Source organism: Osmerus mordax, chromosome 3, assembly GCF_038355195.1.
Source record: "Osmerus mordax isolate fOsmMor3 chromosome 3, fOsmMor3.pri, whole genome shotgun sequence".
Taxonomy (NCBI): domain Eukaryota; kingdom Metazoa; phylum Chordata; class Actinopteri; order Osmeriformes; family Osmeridae; genus Osmerus; species Osmerus mordax.
Window position 1 is genome coordinate 9219244 of NC_090052.1, and position 15309 is coordinate 9234552.

The 15309-nt window shown below is 42.2% G+C and overlaps 2 protein-coding genes across 3 annotated transcripts; one reads left to right on the plus strand and one right to left on the minus strand.

Annotated features, from left to right (window-relative positions):
- Nucleotides 1–6005: 6005 nt before the first annotated feature.
- Nucleotides 6006–10973, plus strand: alg1 (ALG1 chitobiosyldiphosphodolichol beta-mannosyltransferase). Of its 2 annotated transcripts, none has more exons than XM_067232418.1 (13): nucleotides 6006–6293; nucleotides 6402–6470; nucleotides 6577–6680; nucleotides 6999–7147; nucleotides 7238–7327; nucleotides 7565–7675; nucleotides 8350–8471; nucleotides 8623–8661; nucleotides 8831–8890; nucleotides 9182–9292; nucleotides 9551–9665; nucleotides 10174–10249; nucleotides 10483–10973. In XM_067232418.1, the coding sequence occupies exons 1-13, from the start codon at nucleotides 6008–6010 to the stop codon at nucleotides 10615–10617; spliced, it is 1467 nt and encodes a 488-aa protein (XP_067088519.1). In that variant the 5' UTR covers nucleotides 6006–6007; the 3' UTR covers nucleotides 10618–10973. The 2 variants fall into 2 exon arrangements, with proteins under 2 accessions (XP_067088519.1, XP_067088518.1); XM_067232417.1 differs by having other exon boundaries at nucleotides 6402–6479; nucleotides 10483–10972.
- eef2kmt (eukaryotic elongation factor 2 lysine methyltransferase) lies at nucleotides 10889–15265 on the minus strand. Its single transcript, XM_067232419.1, has 8 exons — nucleotides 14983–15265; nucleotides 14836–14898; nucleotides 14665–14745; nucleotides 14316–14417; nucleotides 14087–14220; nucleotides 13720–13964; nucleotides 13089–13238; nucleotides 10889–11101 (listed from the first exon to the last, which is right to left on the minus strand). Exons 1-8 carry the CDS (start codon nucleotides 15184–15186, stop codon nucleotides 11001–11003), a joined length of 1080 nt encoding a protein of 359 aa, XP_067088520.1. The 5' UTR covers nucleotides 15187–15265; the 3' UTR covers nucleotides 10889–11000.
- Nucleotides 15266–15309: the final 44 nt, after the last annotated feature.

Below are 15309 nucleotides of genomic sequence, written 5' to 3' on the forward strand. Positions count from 1 at the left end.
TTTAATGTCAATGTGCTTGCACCGTTGTCTATTGACTGGATTTTTGGCTAGTGCTATGGCACCTTGGTTGTCTTCATACACCTTTGTTTGTGCATATTGGTATGTGTCTACACCCCTGAGTAGCTGTTCTACTCAGGGGTGTAGATGCATTCCTGTATGGCTGATGCTAAGGACATGTACTCAGCCTCACAGGTGGATAAAGCTACTGTTGGTTGTTTTCTTGTTTTCCAGGATATCAAAGAGCTTCCCTCATTTAGACTGACACAATATCCTGATGTACTACGCCTATCCGCTGGATCTGCTGCCCAGTCAGCATCACTGTAGACTCTTAGGCCTAGTTTTTACATTCACATTTAGTCATTTAGCAGACGCTCTTATCCAGAGCGACTTACAGTAAGTACAGGGACATTCCCCCCCGAGGCAAGTAGGGTGAAGTGCCTTGCCCAAGGACACATCGTCATTTTGCACGGCCGGGAATCGAACTGGCAACCTTCTGATTACTAGCCCGCTTCCCTAACCGCTCAGCCACCTGACTTTTTCTGTGTCATTTCTCCTGAAACATAATCCTTGTTCTGTTGTACCTTTGAGGTACCTGAACAATTGTTTTAATGTGTTCCAGTGTTCTACTGTAGGTTCAGCAAAGTGTTGGGAGAGTTTACTGACCACAAAAGTTATGTCTGGTCCGGTACAGTTAGGTCCATAAGTATTTGGACATTGACACAATTTTCATCATTTTGGCTCTGTATACCACCACAATGGATTTGAAATGAAACAATCAAGATGTGCTTTAAGTGCAGACTTTCAGCTTTAATTTCAGGGTATTTACATCCAAATCAGGTGAACGGTGTAGGAATTACAACACATTTTATATGTGCCCCCCCCCTTTTTAAGGGACCAAAAATAATTGGACAAACTAACATAATCATAAATCTAATTGTCACTTTTAATACTTGGTTGCAAATCCTTTGCAGTCAATGACAGCCTGAAGTCTGGAACCCATAGACATCACCAGACGCTGGGTTTCGTCCCTGGTGATGCTCTGCCAGGCCTCTACTGCAACTGTCTTCAGTTCCTGCTTGTTCTTGGGGCATTTTCCCTTCAGTTTTGTCTTTAGCAAGTGAAATGCATGCTCAATTGGATTAAGGGCAGGTGATTGACTTGGCCATTGCAGAACATTGCACTTCTTTGCCTTAAAAAACTCTGGTTGCTTTCGCAGTATGCTTCGGGTCATTGTCCATCTGCACTGTGAAGCGCCGTCCTATGAGTTCTGAAGCATTTGGCTGAATCTGAGCAGATAATATTGCCCGAAACACTTCAGAATTCATCCTACTGCTTTTGTCAGCAGTCACATCATCGATAAATACAAGGGAACCAGTTCCATTGGCAGCCATACATGCCCACGCCATAACACTACCTCCACCATGCTTCACTGATGAGGTGGTATGCTTTGGATCATGAGCAGTTCCTTCCCTTCTCCATACTCTTCTCTTCCCATCATTCTGGTACAAGTTGATCTTGGTCTCATCTGTCCATAGGATGTTGTTCCAGAACTGTAAAGGCTCTTTTAGATGTTTTTTGGCAAACTCTAATCTGGTCTTCCTGTTTTTGAGACTCACCAATGGTTTACATCTTGTGGTGAACCCTCTGTATTTACTCTGGTGAAGTCTTCTCTTAATTGTTGACTTTGACACAGATACGCCTACCTCCTGGAGAGTGTTCTTGATCTGGCCAACTGTTGTGAAGGGGTTTTTCCTCACCAGGGAAAGAATTCTTCTGTCATCCACCACAGTTGTTTTCCGTGGTCTTCCGGGTCTTTTGGTGTTGCTGAGCTCACCAGTGCGTTCTTTCTTTTTAAGAATGTCCAAACAGTTGATTTGGCCACACCTAATGTTTTTGCTATCTCTCTGATAGGTTTGTTTTGATTTTTCAGCCTAACGATGGCTTGCTTCACTGATGGTGACAGCTCTTTGGACTTCATATTGAGAGTTGACAGCAACAGATTCCAAACACAAATATCATACTTGAAATGAACTCTAGACCTTTTATCTGCTCCTTGTCAATGAAATAACGAACTCCCATGAGGGAATAACATACACCTGGCCATGGAACAGCTGAGCAGCCAATTGTCCAATTACTTTTGGTCCCTTAAAAAGGGGGGGGGGGGGCACATAATTCCTACACCGTTCACCTGATTTGGATGTAAATACCCTGAAATTAAAGCTGAAAGTCTGCACTTAAAGCACATTTTCATTTCAAATCCATTGTGGTGGTATACAGAGCCAAAATGATGAAAATTGTGTCAATGTCCAAATATTTATGGACATAACTGTATATACACACACATCTTTTGGATTACTGATTTACTTAGTTTTATAGTCTGTTTTATAATCCCCCCAGGGATTAATAAAGTACTATCTAAATAGTGCTGGCAAGAAATGCTGGAAATAGAAGCAGTCTAGTTTAGATTTAACTTCTTCCCACTTTTTGACATCGAAGTGTAGTCGCTCCAAGTGGAAGTCATTGTGAGACATCACAAAGAAGTCACACCACTTTGCTCCACTAACACCCATCTGTCCGAGTATCTGAAATTGATATTCATGGTCAACTTTTAATGCTAAATCACCATCTGCCTGTCGGATAAGATACGGACACACTGCACATGTGCTTTTGTCTGGGCACTTAATTTCTAAGAGGCCGTAGGGAGAATCTTCGGATTGGTCAATCACTCTTCCGTCTGGGGATGCTCCTAAGTGGGGAGTGTTCGGGTTTACCACAAAACCACATGGTAGAACAACGGTTCCTGTTAATGCAGTGTACTTTGCTGCAGCCACTGGTTCCATTTCAATTCCCCTCCGCATAGCTTTGGTATGCACTGTTTTTTTATCCCTCGTGAGCTCTGCAGCAAGACTGTCAAAGTCAGCTCGTCTTGAGCACACCCTTTTAAAATTAGACGAGGTAATGCGCTGAGACCGCACGCGATGCCAGACCTTGTTCATGCTTTGGCCTCTTGTCTCGTTCTCCAGGAGTTCAGAGTCAGTCTGAGTCATACATATACCACTGTAGTAGTCCATCTCCTCTTCACCAAGAACAGTGGCATAGTCTCTTGGCTGTGGGGGCAAAGGGAAGGGGGGGTAGTCATCAGACTGGATAACTGCAGGGCGAGTCTGATAACTCAGGATGGAGCCCAGAGGAACATCACCATACGGTGAGGGCACATACTGTGGCTGATATGAGGGCAAGTTCATTAGTGTGGCCAACTGACATGTACTACCTATGTCATTAAGATTTGACTTCGGCCTCTGTGCAAAATCCTTACAAGGGAGTGGGAGTGGCACTGGACAGTACAGATTGCTGACTATTCCTTCACTTCGCATCTGTTTGGCAGGGGGAAAGTCATTTTGCTGGGGTTTTATTTAATTTATTTGTACCTCAGTAATGGGTTTTGGACTTAACCCCTTTGAGCGTCGGGGGATGTGCCAGGTTTGTGGTAAAGATGAATTGCTCTCCACAGGAGGGACAGACTTGCAGCCTAATTTCATATAGTGTGCTACAGTGTAGAGCAACCCAATAACATGTGCACAATGTCCTTGGCCTGCTTTGCAGTTGCATTCTGCCTTTTCAATAAAGGGACTCTCCAGTGAAAGGTCCACCTGAAAGGTGTAAATGACAAAAATAAATGTTAAGTGACAATCCTTGTGTTTAATCTGATTATCTATACTGTTTTGTGAGTATGATAATTGATCATAATATTATGAAATGCACCATACATACCATGGAATGTGTGTGCCAGAATACTCTAAAAGCTCAGAACGTGAGCAACCTTTGAACAGCCTCTGAACGTGAGGAACTATTTTGCCTTAACATCTAACTTAGCTACCTGGACCATGTAGGGGGGCTCATTCTTTCTCATAGAGGGAAATGCCCTCGCTCTCACACTTGCCCTGTCGCTCTCTCTCTTTCTGACTGCAAAAGCATTGTTATTCACAAGATCATCCCGGTTAGAGAAGAAAAGATGCTATGAATCACCTGTCATTGTACACATTTTTGACTTATCGTGCTAGCAATTCTGACAGTATAACTTAGCTGCCAATTGCAAGCAAGCAAAGTAAATAACCATGATGCTGACGGTGAGTTGCAAAAAACTGTTTAACCTTAACGTATATGAACTAGCTAAACACATAAATAGCAGAGTTGGTCAAAATGTTCTTCAATTTATTTAATAGCTAATGTTAGCTAACGTTAGCTAACGTAAGACAGTGATTAACTTACCTTCAACATCATGGACATATCCCTCGATCCAGTTGCTGTACCCTTTGGTCTGGACAAGTTTGGGGATCCGGTGTTTCTCGTCCGCCCATTTATCGATTAATGCCGCAGTTATAGGGGGCAAGAGCAGAAGATTTGTGGTCCATTTTCCGTCCATCATTACTCTTCGTATAGTAGAGAATTACTTCCGCTCGACCAAGCCTCGTTTTCGTTTTCAATATGGCCGCGACGTGACTAACGAGAATGGATCAGACTAGATTCGCGCTAGCCCCACCCACTGACTTTGATGGGCGAGTTTGACAGATAACACAATTAATGAAGCACTGCAACACGACTATGGAGGACTAAAAGTGCCACAATGAATTAAATAAATACACCATTAAATAAATAAATACACCATTAAATAATTACTTAAATGTGTCATTAATTAATTAAAATAGACATTAAATACATAAATGTGTTCTTCAATGTGTCATGAATTAATTAAAATACCAATTAATTTAATGTAAAATACATATATAATTATTTCACTATTTAAGTATTTCATGCTACATTTCATGCTACATTTCATGCTACATTTCATGCTACATTTCATGCTACATTTCATGCTACATTTCATGCTACATTTCACAACGAGTTGTGTTGCAGTGCTTCATTAATTGTGTTATCTGTCAAGAAGTTCCTCTGAGTAAAGCAGAGGAACTTCTTGAAGTTTGGAGTTATTTCCGCACTTTCCGACCAAGATAGTGACCACAGTGACTGCAAATTTAGACTCTGGTACCAGGGTGCATCAGCATCTTCCTCCATCAAATTCGCTGCTTCTCTCAGCAGCTCCGGGCAAGTTTTAGACATTTGGTCCTGCACCTCGCACGCTGTCTCAACATGGGGGCTAGCAGGACCGAGTCTTCCCCTCGATTAATATTAGCCGTAGCATTGCAAAGTGCGGAAATAACTCCAACTAGAGAGGGTACAATTTCTGGGGAAATTGTAGGGTGTGCTCGCTTGCGTCGGTTGCAGGTGGGTCCGTCCCCTTAAGTTTTTCCCATCTAGTGATATTTTCAAGCATTTAGCCTACTCAAGAACCCCCTTTGAAACAAACAAACCCCCTTTGAAACAAGCTACTGTAACAACGTTGTCACTAGTGATGGGTCGTTCGCGAACTGTTCATTTCATAATTTAATCAAATTGTTTTCACACCTATCATAGTCAAATTCATAGTTAAAACATGTATTTTTTAAAGAGCCGTTAGGGAGCCAAAAGAGCCGGCTCTTTTTAGTGAGCTGAGCCATACGAGCCGGCTCACGAAAAAGAGCCGGAATGCCAATCACTAATTCCGGCTCTTTTTCGTGAGCCGGCTCTTCAGATATGCGAGCCAGCTCCCGACGTTCACCTTCAAGAGCCGGCTCTTAAAGCCGGATCGTTCGCGAACAACCCATCACTAGCCGGAATGCCCATCACTAGTGGGAAGGCAAGCGATGCAGAGCGTTAAAAAACGCTGCAGTGTGAACGCAGCGTTTTTTAACGCTCTGCATAGTCATGGCCAAGCGTGCAGATTTGGGTTCATGTATTGGAAGCCGACGCCGCGCGCCGCCCGCTCCGCTGCAGTGTGAACGCACTGTTAGGAGCAATTTTATGGAGAATGCGGAAAAAGTTGTGCAGGACCCTGAGCAGGTGAGTTTAACGAGCGGTCCCTTTAATTACGAAAATCCCTCCCTGTTTTGCCACGTCACGAAGAACAATAATGGCGGATTCATCCATGCCTTTACTAACAGGTTCATGGATAGTTGCAGGATTGGTGACAGGATATTATTTTATTAGATCGAGTGCAATATGGTTACTACTCTTGGTTAGTGTAACTGTGGTACTCATATTCTGGCTGATACAAACGTTACGGAAGGGCAATGGACTCTCGGAACGGCGCGTATGTGTTTTGGTATTGGGAGATATTGGACGCAGCCCTCGCATGCAATATCATGCTATTTCACTCAGTAAACACGGCTACAGTGTTACTTTTGTTGGATTCCTTGGTAAACCCATAATCTATATTTAATGCACTTGATTACAGTAAATTGTAATATAGATATTTACTAGCAGACGGTCTTGGTTTCAAAATAAGATCCATACATCCTTTTCAGGTACCAAGCCACACCAGGACATTCTTAGAGATGACAACATTCAAATTATCGCCATTGACGACGTGAAAGGTCTCAAAGGTATTTTAAATAAACATTAGGCCTACCTATAGGTACATTGGGTTGTGCTTGTCAGTTTAATGTTTATCTCTCTGGTCGTCTTTCCGTCTTTGGTCAGTCGGTCCGAGGATCCTGACATATGCTACCAAAGTGATTAGGCAGTCTCTGCAACTGCTATTTGTTCTTATGAAGATGGATGTCCAGTCTTATGTTCTTATGCAGGTATGGATAAACACAATTCTGTGTCTGTTTGAATATGTTTGTGTGTGTGTCAGGGGCGTAGCCAGAATAATATTTTAGGGTAGGCCTAGAAAAATATGGATATACATCTTTTAAGTTTTTTTTTACTTATTTACTTTGCAATGGCACCCGGTGCATAATTTTTCGGAGATATTTTCGTTTTTGGGTAGGCCTTAGAACAAACTAGGTAGGCCTGTGCCTACCCGTGGCTACGCCCCTGGTGTGTGTGTTAGAGAGAGAACATGCTGCCGACATTCAAGCATTGTTTTTCATTCCCCTAATTTCCATGTGTGGAATCAGAACCCCCCCGGCCTACCCAGCATAGCAGTGACCAGTCTAGTGTGCAGTTTGCGCAGCACAAAGTTCATCATCGACTGGCACAACTATGGCTACACCATCATGGCCATCACCCATGGCCAGGAGCACCCAATTGTCAGGGTGGCAAAGTGGTCAGTCAAATCAAATGTACCATGTCATAGCGAGACATAACTAATATTTTCTTTGTTTGATTTGAACCTCTGCTGCTCTCTTTGCCTCAGGTATGAGCGGTTCTTTGGACGCTTCGCCTGTCACAACTTGTGTGTTACCAATGCTATGAAGAAGGACCTGGAGAAGAACTGGGGCATCAAGTAATGTCTCATTAAGTGCCTTCTATCAGTAGTAGAATCTGGAACTTTCAGTTGATAAGTAGCCCCATTGCAGTATTGTATGTCAGTGTGTAGATCTTGCTATTTTAAACAAATTCTTCACACAGTGAATTCCACCAGATTCACATTTCAGTTTCTAAGAAATTTAGAGTGAGACGGTAAAACAGAAAGAATGCTACAGCACATCACTGCATTGTCATCATCCTCTCTAATATGCAGGGCAACTACGTTGTATGACAAGCCTCCTTTAATATTCAAAGAGACGCCAGTGAAACTCCAGCATGAGCTGTTTATGAGACTGGCCAAGATGTACCCTCAGTTCCAGTCAGGGTGAGTGGGCTCTCCCATTCAAACTGTAGAACAAAGCATTATCTCTGTAAGACAAAAAATGTGCCTAGTCATTTTGGCAAAAACATGTCCTCAAGGATGGAAGAAACCTTGTGAAGAAAAATAATCTGGATTATAATTAAATTGAACATCACCATTTATAGACTTGCTAGGTCGTTTATACTTTCTAATGAACCTGACTCAGGATTTTGTTACATGGCAATGAATAACAGTTTTTTCTATCTCTTCAGGAACAGTGTGACTGTTCAGTTGAGTTCTGGGTTTATAAGTATTAAACAATCTGCAGATTGGAGAGAGAGTTTAACAAACACCTCGATGTAAAAATGACAATTTTAGACACACAGCGAAACTAGTCTCTCTGAGGCTTGAAACTCAGAAGACGGTGTTTATAGTGAATAGAGAAAAACAACGATAACACATTTTATTATAGGCAGGCGGATACTACATCCTACACCTGTGACTGTCATCAGGACACTATAGGTTAATGTAGGAACACATGCATGAATGGATAAGAAAATATGAAAGGATGATAAGGCAACATCTGATCTACTGATTGTGATGAACATATGCACATAGGAAATCTCATATATTCCACAAGGGTCAGTGATGGCACTTTTGGATGTGATGTCACTCACTGGATGTGTGTCTCCTGGAAGGGATGGGAACGTCTGGTGTGAGACGGAGAGGACGGCTTACACAGGTCACAACCCCACAGACGGCACCGTGACCCGGACCCCGGGGCGACCGGTCCTGCTACTTAGCAGTACCAGCTGGACTGGTCAGTACACCCATAGATAGGTAGAACCTACAAAGCCTGTCGAGAGACTGCAGTCTTATGACACGGACACTCAGTAGCCTTTGCTTTTCTTCTTTTTTTTTTACCACCTTTTAGTTCTGTTCAAATATCTGAAATGTGTCTGTTTTTACAGAGGATGAAGATTTCTCCATTCTTTTGAAGGCACTTGAAGGTAAGGCACAGATATTTTGCACTTTATTGTTGTACCTTTAATTTGATTATATTAAGACCATTTTACCAACTCTCCATTGAGCTTGTACTTCCTGTTGACCTAAACAGTTGAAATATGGACAATGGATCATGCTGACCTTAAACTTCTATACCTTCTCTCGGCATTATAGAATATGAAGGATTTATAAAAAGAGGAGAGTCTCTGCCAACTTTGGTCTGTGTCATTACAGGTAACTGGATCCAAAATACTCTCACCACTTAGCAAAACAGCACTGCAATTGCTAACGACCTAGCAGAAGTGTACAGACTGTTACATATATGAATAACATCTAAGTTACATCAGTTAATAAACCTCCTATTGTGAAACTCTAGTATACAACTCAACATAGAACAAATTCAGTGTTCAATGTCATAGTTCCTATAGAACAAATGTTACACAAGTCTACACCTCAAATAGACTGAATCGAGTATATAACCTGACACTTACAGTTTTAAATATGGTTCCAATCCTCTGGTTCCAGGTAAGGGTCCCCAGAAGGACCATTACAGGAAGCTGATAGACACACTGCACTTTGAACATGTGAAGATCTGCACCCCTTGGCTTGATGCAGAGGACTACCCGGTTTTGCTGGGTACGTATGTTGACCTTTTCCCGGAAAGTTTCTGGATTGAGTGCTATGTAATTCAGTAAGTGTTGTTCATCCATTTAAGTGCAGTTGTGTGCGTCAATGCCAAGGTTCCCACTCTAATGACATCATGAAATCCCTTTCTTAAAACGATTCAAAATGACATGTATTCTAGAAAATTCCCTGATCCATGGGAACCCTGCAGTGTGTATTACCTCCTCCCCATAGTTACGTAGCGGTGATGGGGTCTACCTCTCTCCTCAGGCTCCGCTGACCTAGGTGTGTGTCTCCACAAGTCCTCCAGCGGTCTGGATTTGCCCATGAAGGTGGTGGACATGTTTGGCTGCTGCCTGCCTGTCTGTGCCATCCACTTCAGCTGGTAAGTCGCTAATAGTAAGAGGAACTCGCTCAAACGTAAGCCTCGTATTCGGAGTCAGGTGGCTGAATGGTTAGGGAAGCGGGCTAGTAATCTGAAGGTTGCCAGTTCGATTCCTGGCCGTGCAAAATGACGTTGTGTCCTTGGGCAAGGCACTTCACCCTACTTGCCTCGGCGGGAATGTCCTTGTACTTACTGTAAGTCGCTCTGGATAAGAGCGTCTGCTAAATGACTAAATGTATTCCCACATCATAGTGTTCAATATTGTGATACCCTATTATCCAATTAGTTGGGTGTTCCCTGTGTATGCTTGCAGGCCCTTTGTGTAGTTTCCTAATAGTGAATGGAATTCACTGAATTAATGGAAATTGTCAAATTTAGCATCCCAAATAACACATAGTATTCCAAGACCCCTGTTGTTAGTGAGACTACATACACACCAGAAATCAAATTGTAATATAATTCATGTGTGTAATAGCAGTGCCAATCTTTTATCATCTCCAACCTTTAGTTTACACGAGCTGATAAAGCATGAAGAGAATGGCCTGATCTTCAAAGATTCCTGGGAACTGGCTCAACAGCTCAAGGTAAGATATTCAAATAAGCTACATTGAATACTGTCATAGAACTAACTGAGGGTAGAACAGTGAACAGTACTTACAGTTCACTGCTCTAAACCTCACTTTAGGCACTAGAAAATGTCCTGTAAAGTTCACCAACAACCTGTGTCCTTGTCCTTTCCTGTAACCTCATCAATACAATGTGTGTCCTTGTTTTTTCTTGTAAACCTCATCTACATAAGCCTGTGTGTCTTTGTCAGTCTCTGCTGTCAGACTTCCCCGGTACCGAGAGCAGGCTGGGCTTTTTCAGGAAGAACTTGCGGGCCAGCGGAGGGACTCGTTGGGATGAAAACTGGGACAAGAACGTCCTCCCCTTGCTCACAGCACCCTGGTAGCACTGTGGACTGCTTGATCAATGGTGGAGTGATTTTAGAAGGACCAAAAGTGGTTGAGCAAGCACATGTCTAGATGTTTCGGTTGTAGGTGTCAGATGGGTTAGTGGTTGGAAATATACAACCCTTGACTTCCCAGAGTGACCAAAACAAATGTTCAGGATTACTTAACAAGATGGAACTTTTGTAAACCTGGCATTTTTTTGGTATCAAATACATGTTATAAGATGACTTTTTGTCATGGTATCAGCTTTCAAATGAAACCACACAAGCATCTAGTTTGGGTTTTTGTATTGCTTCCAACATATCTCCTGAAAATGACTTTTTACAATGTACACTTCATGTAAATAAAACTTATCATACAGTTTTAAAAGGCAGTAGATTTGTCATGTGTACAGTTTAATCAATTCAATGGTGGAGAGTCTGTTGTATTGAAAAACAGGGGTCACAGGTCCTGTGATGACCTCATGTTGGATTCCAGCAGATTCTACATGGAGAAAAAGAAAGTTTGGCAGTTAACTGGACTAGTGCATAGTGCCTGTGATGCAGTTGGTGATGTTGGTGAGACACATTCCTGAGGACTGTTCCATGACGCGAGACAGATTTGTCAGTCTGACTCATTTCCAGTTGATTCGGTTCCATAAAGCCAGTTCCATTAGTTCAAGCTCAGTCACTGTGGCAACTTATGCTGCAAAACTAACCTGGGGTCTCATTTATAAAGCTTGCGTACGCATAAAACGGGGTTGAAAATGTGCATACGCCACTTTCCACTCATAGGTTGTGATTTATAAAAAACAAACTTGACGGGAGAATGTGCGGTCCTCCACGCAAACTCTGACCCTCCCGTAGGCCTACGCACATTTTGGAAACAGTTGGAATTGGAGACGCAGATGACCGTACTGTAGTCAGACTGCAGAAAGTAAATGTGGGAAGAACGATTACTCGTAATATTTATATATTTTGTTTTCCTCACACACTTTTCTCACTCGATTTCATCATTATCATGAAGATTTAATCCAGCAGTATTATTTTAGCTTGTACTGAGTGATAATTGTTCCATAAACACCTTGTACAATCAACTCAAATTTTAAATCAAAATTCAGCGCTGTCTCACCATCATATTGTCCACTACCGGAGTGCAGGAGGGGGAAATGCCCGACTACATGGAATGCAGAAAACATCACATATCCTACCTTTAAATAACTGCAGAATACAGTGTATAACTAAACATATTTATTTAATACTGTGCATATATCATCATATGTCAAAAACTGGAAATACAGTCGTTAAGCTCCCGTGCAATCGCTACACTCCACGTCATCAGTCCAGACTTTAATAGATTACTGTTCATAACAAAACACTTTTGTTTTCAAATTGTATCTCGACTCGCGGTATCACTGGCACAGTTGACGCCACTCGCACAGTTTTTGTAATTGGTGATCTACCGGCCACCACGTTTTCGGGCTCCACCAATAGGCTAACAGTGTCTGAGAAGTTGTCATGCGCTATGATTCACCGTAAAGAACAATCGCATGCCAGGGTCATGATGAGATACTAGATTAGCATTCATGAGGTGCTTTGCATTGACTATTTATGGTTAAAAATGGGCGTGTTCAGGGCGGGGTACAATGCTGATTCACGTACGCACACTTGTGGGTAATCTGTGATTTATAAAGGGAACATTGCGTACAGGTGTGCGTAGGCACGGTTTTATAAATCTGAATTTTTGTGTGCGTATGCCATTTTAGGCTTTTGGGCGTACGTACACTTTTTTTAGTTTTATAAATGAGACCCCTGGGGTCTCATTTATAAAACTGTGCGTATGATTCTTACTAAAAGTGTGGCAACGCTGCCGAATATCCATAAGCTAAAGCCAGAGCAAGAACAAGTTTTGCTGAGTTTTGTTGGTGGCCATGATGTTGTGGCCCTCCTCCCCAAGGGGTTCGGGAACAGTTTGATTTTCCAGCTACGGCAGCTAGCTCTGTTACAGTAGTGGTGAAGGAATTGGCTAAGGCGAACGCTAGCGATTGGTTATGGCAGATCAGAGTGGCTCTGGGCAGATCCAATAGTTTTAAACTTCAACAGAGTACCCGCCTACAAGGAAGTCAACGCTTGTCAATGGAGCGAGGCCAGACTCTCTGTACAAATGAAATACGAGAGTCTGGTTAGGACCAGGCTAGCACCGCATGTCTTTGGGTCCTGAAACGTACACCTGCAAAATTACAACTTTGCACAGTTCTCGAGATAATCGTCGGACACTCTCTGCCCTAAAACCCCTCTATAAAACCACAGACACACAGAGATTCCTTGCATTATTGTATTGATGCACTATTGGGGACATAACTATAATCTGTTTATTATCAATGCAATGTGTATGTTAATCTGATGTTTTTTTTTTCTAAAACCTATAAATTCAGCTAGGTCAGCATAGGGTCAGTTGAAAAAATGAAATAAATGAGAACATAACAGCTTACCAAGTTTATGCTTGAAGCACTTGTATGTGTCTGGGTTTCTGATGGTTGAGGAGATGATGACCTCTGGAGGGGTAACAGGGGACATGCACCTCAAGACCCGGGTAAGGAGCTTCACCAGGCAAGAAATTATATCAGGGTCGTAAACCACATCTGTTCCACAGTGTGTGGTAGATATAGAAAGAAACAGAATTGGGTTGTACATTTTTGGGTTGTAAATTTAAAAAAAATATATAAATAATATGAAACTTTACAGTAGGTATGGCGTATCACAAGGCAATTTTTATAATTTACATTTACATTTAGTTATTTAGCAGACGCTCTTATCCAGAGCGACTTACAGTAAGTACAGGGACATTCCCCCGAGGCAAGTAGGGCGAAGTGCCTTGCCCAAGGACACAACGTCAGTTTGAACGGCCGGGAATCGAACTGGCAACCTTCGGACTACTAGCCCGATTCCCTCACCGCTCAGCCACCTGACTCCCATAATGTACTACAGAATGCTATGATTGCCAGATTAGGCCACAATCTTTAATTGTATGACGTATGCCATTTTGTTTACAGGATAATACTTTGAGTAAAATCATCACAAGTTCTCAACCCACATTAAATCCTATTAGTTTGTATTAATTACCTGTAGCAATGACAGTGTTGGCACCTATCTCCCTCAGCTGCTCCATTGTCACTGCCGCCCAGTCCAATTCTTCCACAGAAACTCTGGGAGGATTTTTCTTAGACAGTCCATTTAGCTGAACATTTTCCTGCAATTTCTGCAGTACACTGCTGTGACAGTCACTGAACACATATTTGGAGGGCCTACAGGAGCGACACACTGCAATTCCTGTCAACCCCACTCCACTGCCAAGTTCAAGGATAGTCCTAGACAGAGGGAATTAACGGATAACAAACCAACAAATGCATAGGCCATGAATACACATATTTCTGCCTCCATGTGAACACAAGGAACATGTTCATTCACACAGAGGCACACACACCATTACCTGCCCATAAAGATGTGGGGGTTGTCCAGTGCCCACTCTGCCAGGAAGAGGGCAGCCTCCCATGTGACCAGCCCAGTGGTGCCTTCTGAGATCACCGCCACACTCTCTGACAGGCTCAGAGCATCACCACATGGCTGGTAAGATAAAGATTAGTGAATCTTTCTGGCTTGTATTCCCATGATGGGGGTTAATTTCTTTGAATGACTGGAAGGTCTGAGGTTAATTGTACCAGTAAATAGCTTTTGAAGCACTCATGTCTCTCCTCAGCACCAAGGACTTCACCCAAGGCGTCGTAGAGCTCATCCAAACGTTCTGACTCAGTAGCTTCATGCTTTAGAACAGAGGAAGGTGGTTTAGTATGGTATACATCTACAGTAGAGCAATTTAAAACACAAGTATTCACTAATGGGATTCCTTTAGAAAATGCAGATCAAATCAGATCCCCAGGTAACATTTTAAAACTGATTATGTACGCCATATAACTATGTCCAATAATGTACCAATAACACTGAACATGATGGAACACGACTTGAATATACTTGACAGTTATGACAGGTTTGAACATTTTGGATACCTACCCTTTTGATCAGTTCGATAAGGAATAGTCTTCTGTATTTGACTGATGGTGGGTGTTTGGTACACAGCGAATGAAGGCATGTCTATGAGACAGATATTTATGACAGGTGTCCAGTGTAAGAAGTCGAATGCTTCAGAAATTATGAATAAATAGGCATTTAGGCGTAGGCTACCTGCTTTAAAATATCCGAAATCAACTCGGATGATTTGTCCTTCTCAAGTTCGGTTTGAAGGAGCTGTTGATGAAAAATAATTATTATTTATGAATTAGCCTACATTGGAAGTGGAATTCCGCAACAAAGTGATTTCGTGTTACTCACATTCCAAGGGAAAGTAGGAAAACGGCTCATGGCAAAAAACGATAATTTAAAGGCTTGTAATAGATCTGTCCTGTTCCGTGCAGAAACTATACAGTCATTTTCAAAGTAATCTTTTGAAGGGTGCATATCATTCATTTCAAATAAAGTAAGATAAAGAGAAATAGTAGGCCAAAAGCGTTTCACGGAAATATTGTCAGACCTCATGCGACGGCTATTCTTTTTTACTTCCGTATTACCGATTTAGTGTGTGTATGCCGAGGCTGATGGTCAATGTAGTTCCGAAAGAAAAATCCATATCGACAATTAAAAATTCACTGTCTAAGTTAT

Coding starts and splice junctions, on each gene's coding strand:
- alg1 (XM_067232417.1), top strand. CDS start 6,008: ATGGCGGATTCATCCATGCCTTTACTAACAGGTTCATGGATAGTTGCA. Junction 8,662..8,830: donor TCTTTTGAAGGCACTTGAAG/GTAAGGCACAGA, acceptor TCGGCATTATAG/AATATGAAGGATTTATAAAA. Junction 9,666..10,173: donor TGTGCCATCCACTTCAGCTG/GTAAGTCGCTAA, acceptor TCCAACCTTTAG/TTTACACGAGCTGATAAAGC.
- eef2kmt (XM_067232419.1), bottom strand. CDS start 15,186: ATGAGGTCTGACAATATTTCCGTGAAACGCTTTTGGCCTACTATTTCT. Junction 14,746..14,835: donor TTTCGGATATTTTAAAGCAG/GTAGCCTACGCC, acceptor TCTGTCTCATAG/ACATGCCTTCATTCGCTGTG. Junction 13,239..13,719: donor CAACACTGTCATTGCTACAG/GTAATTAATACA, acceptor ACTGTGGAACAG/ATGTGGTTTACGACCCTGAT.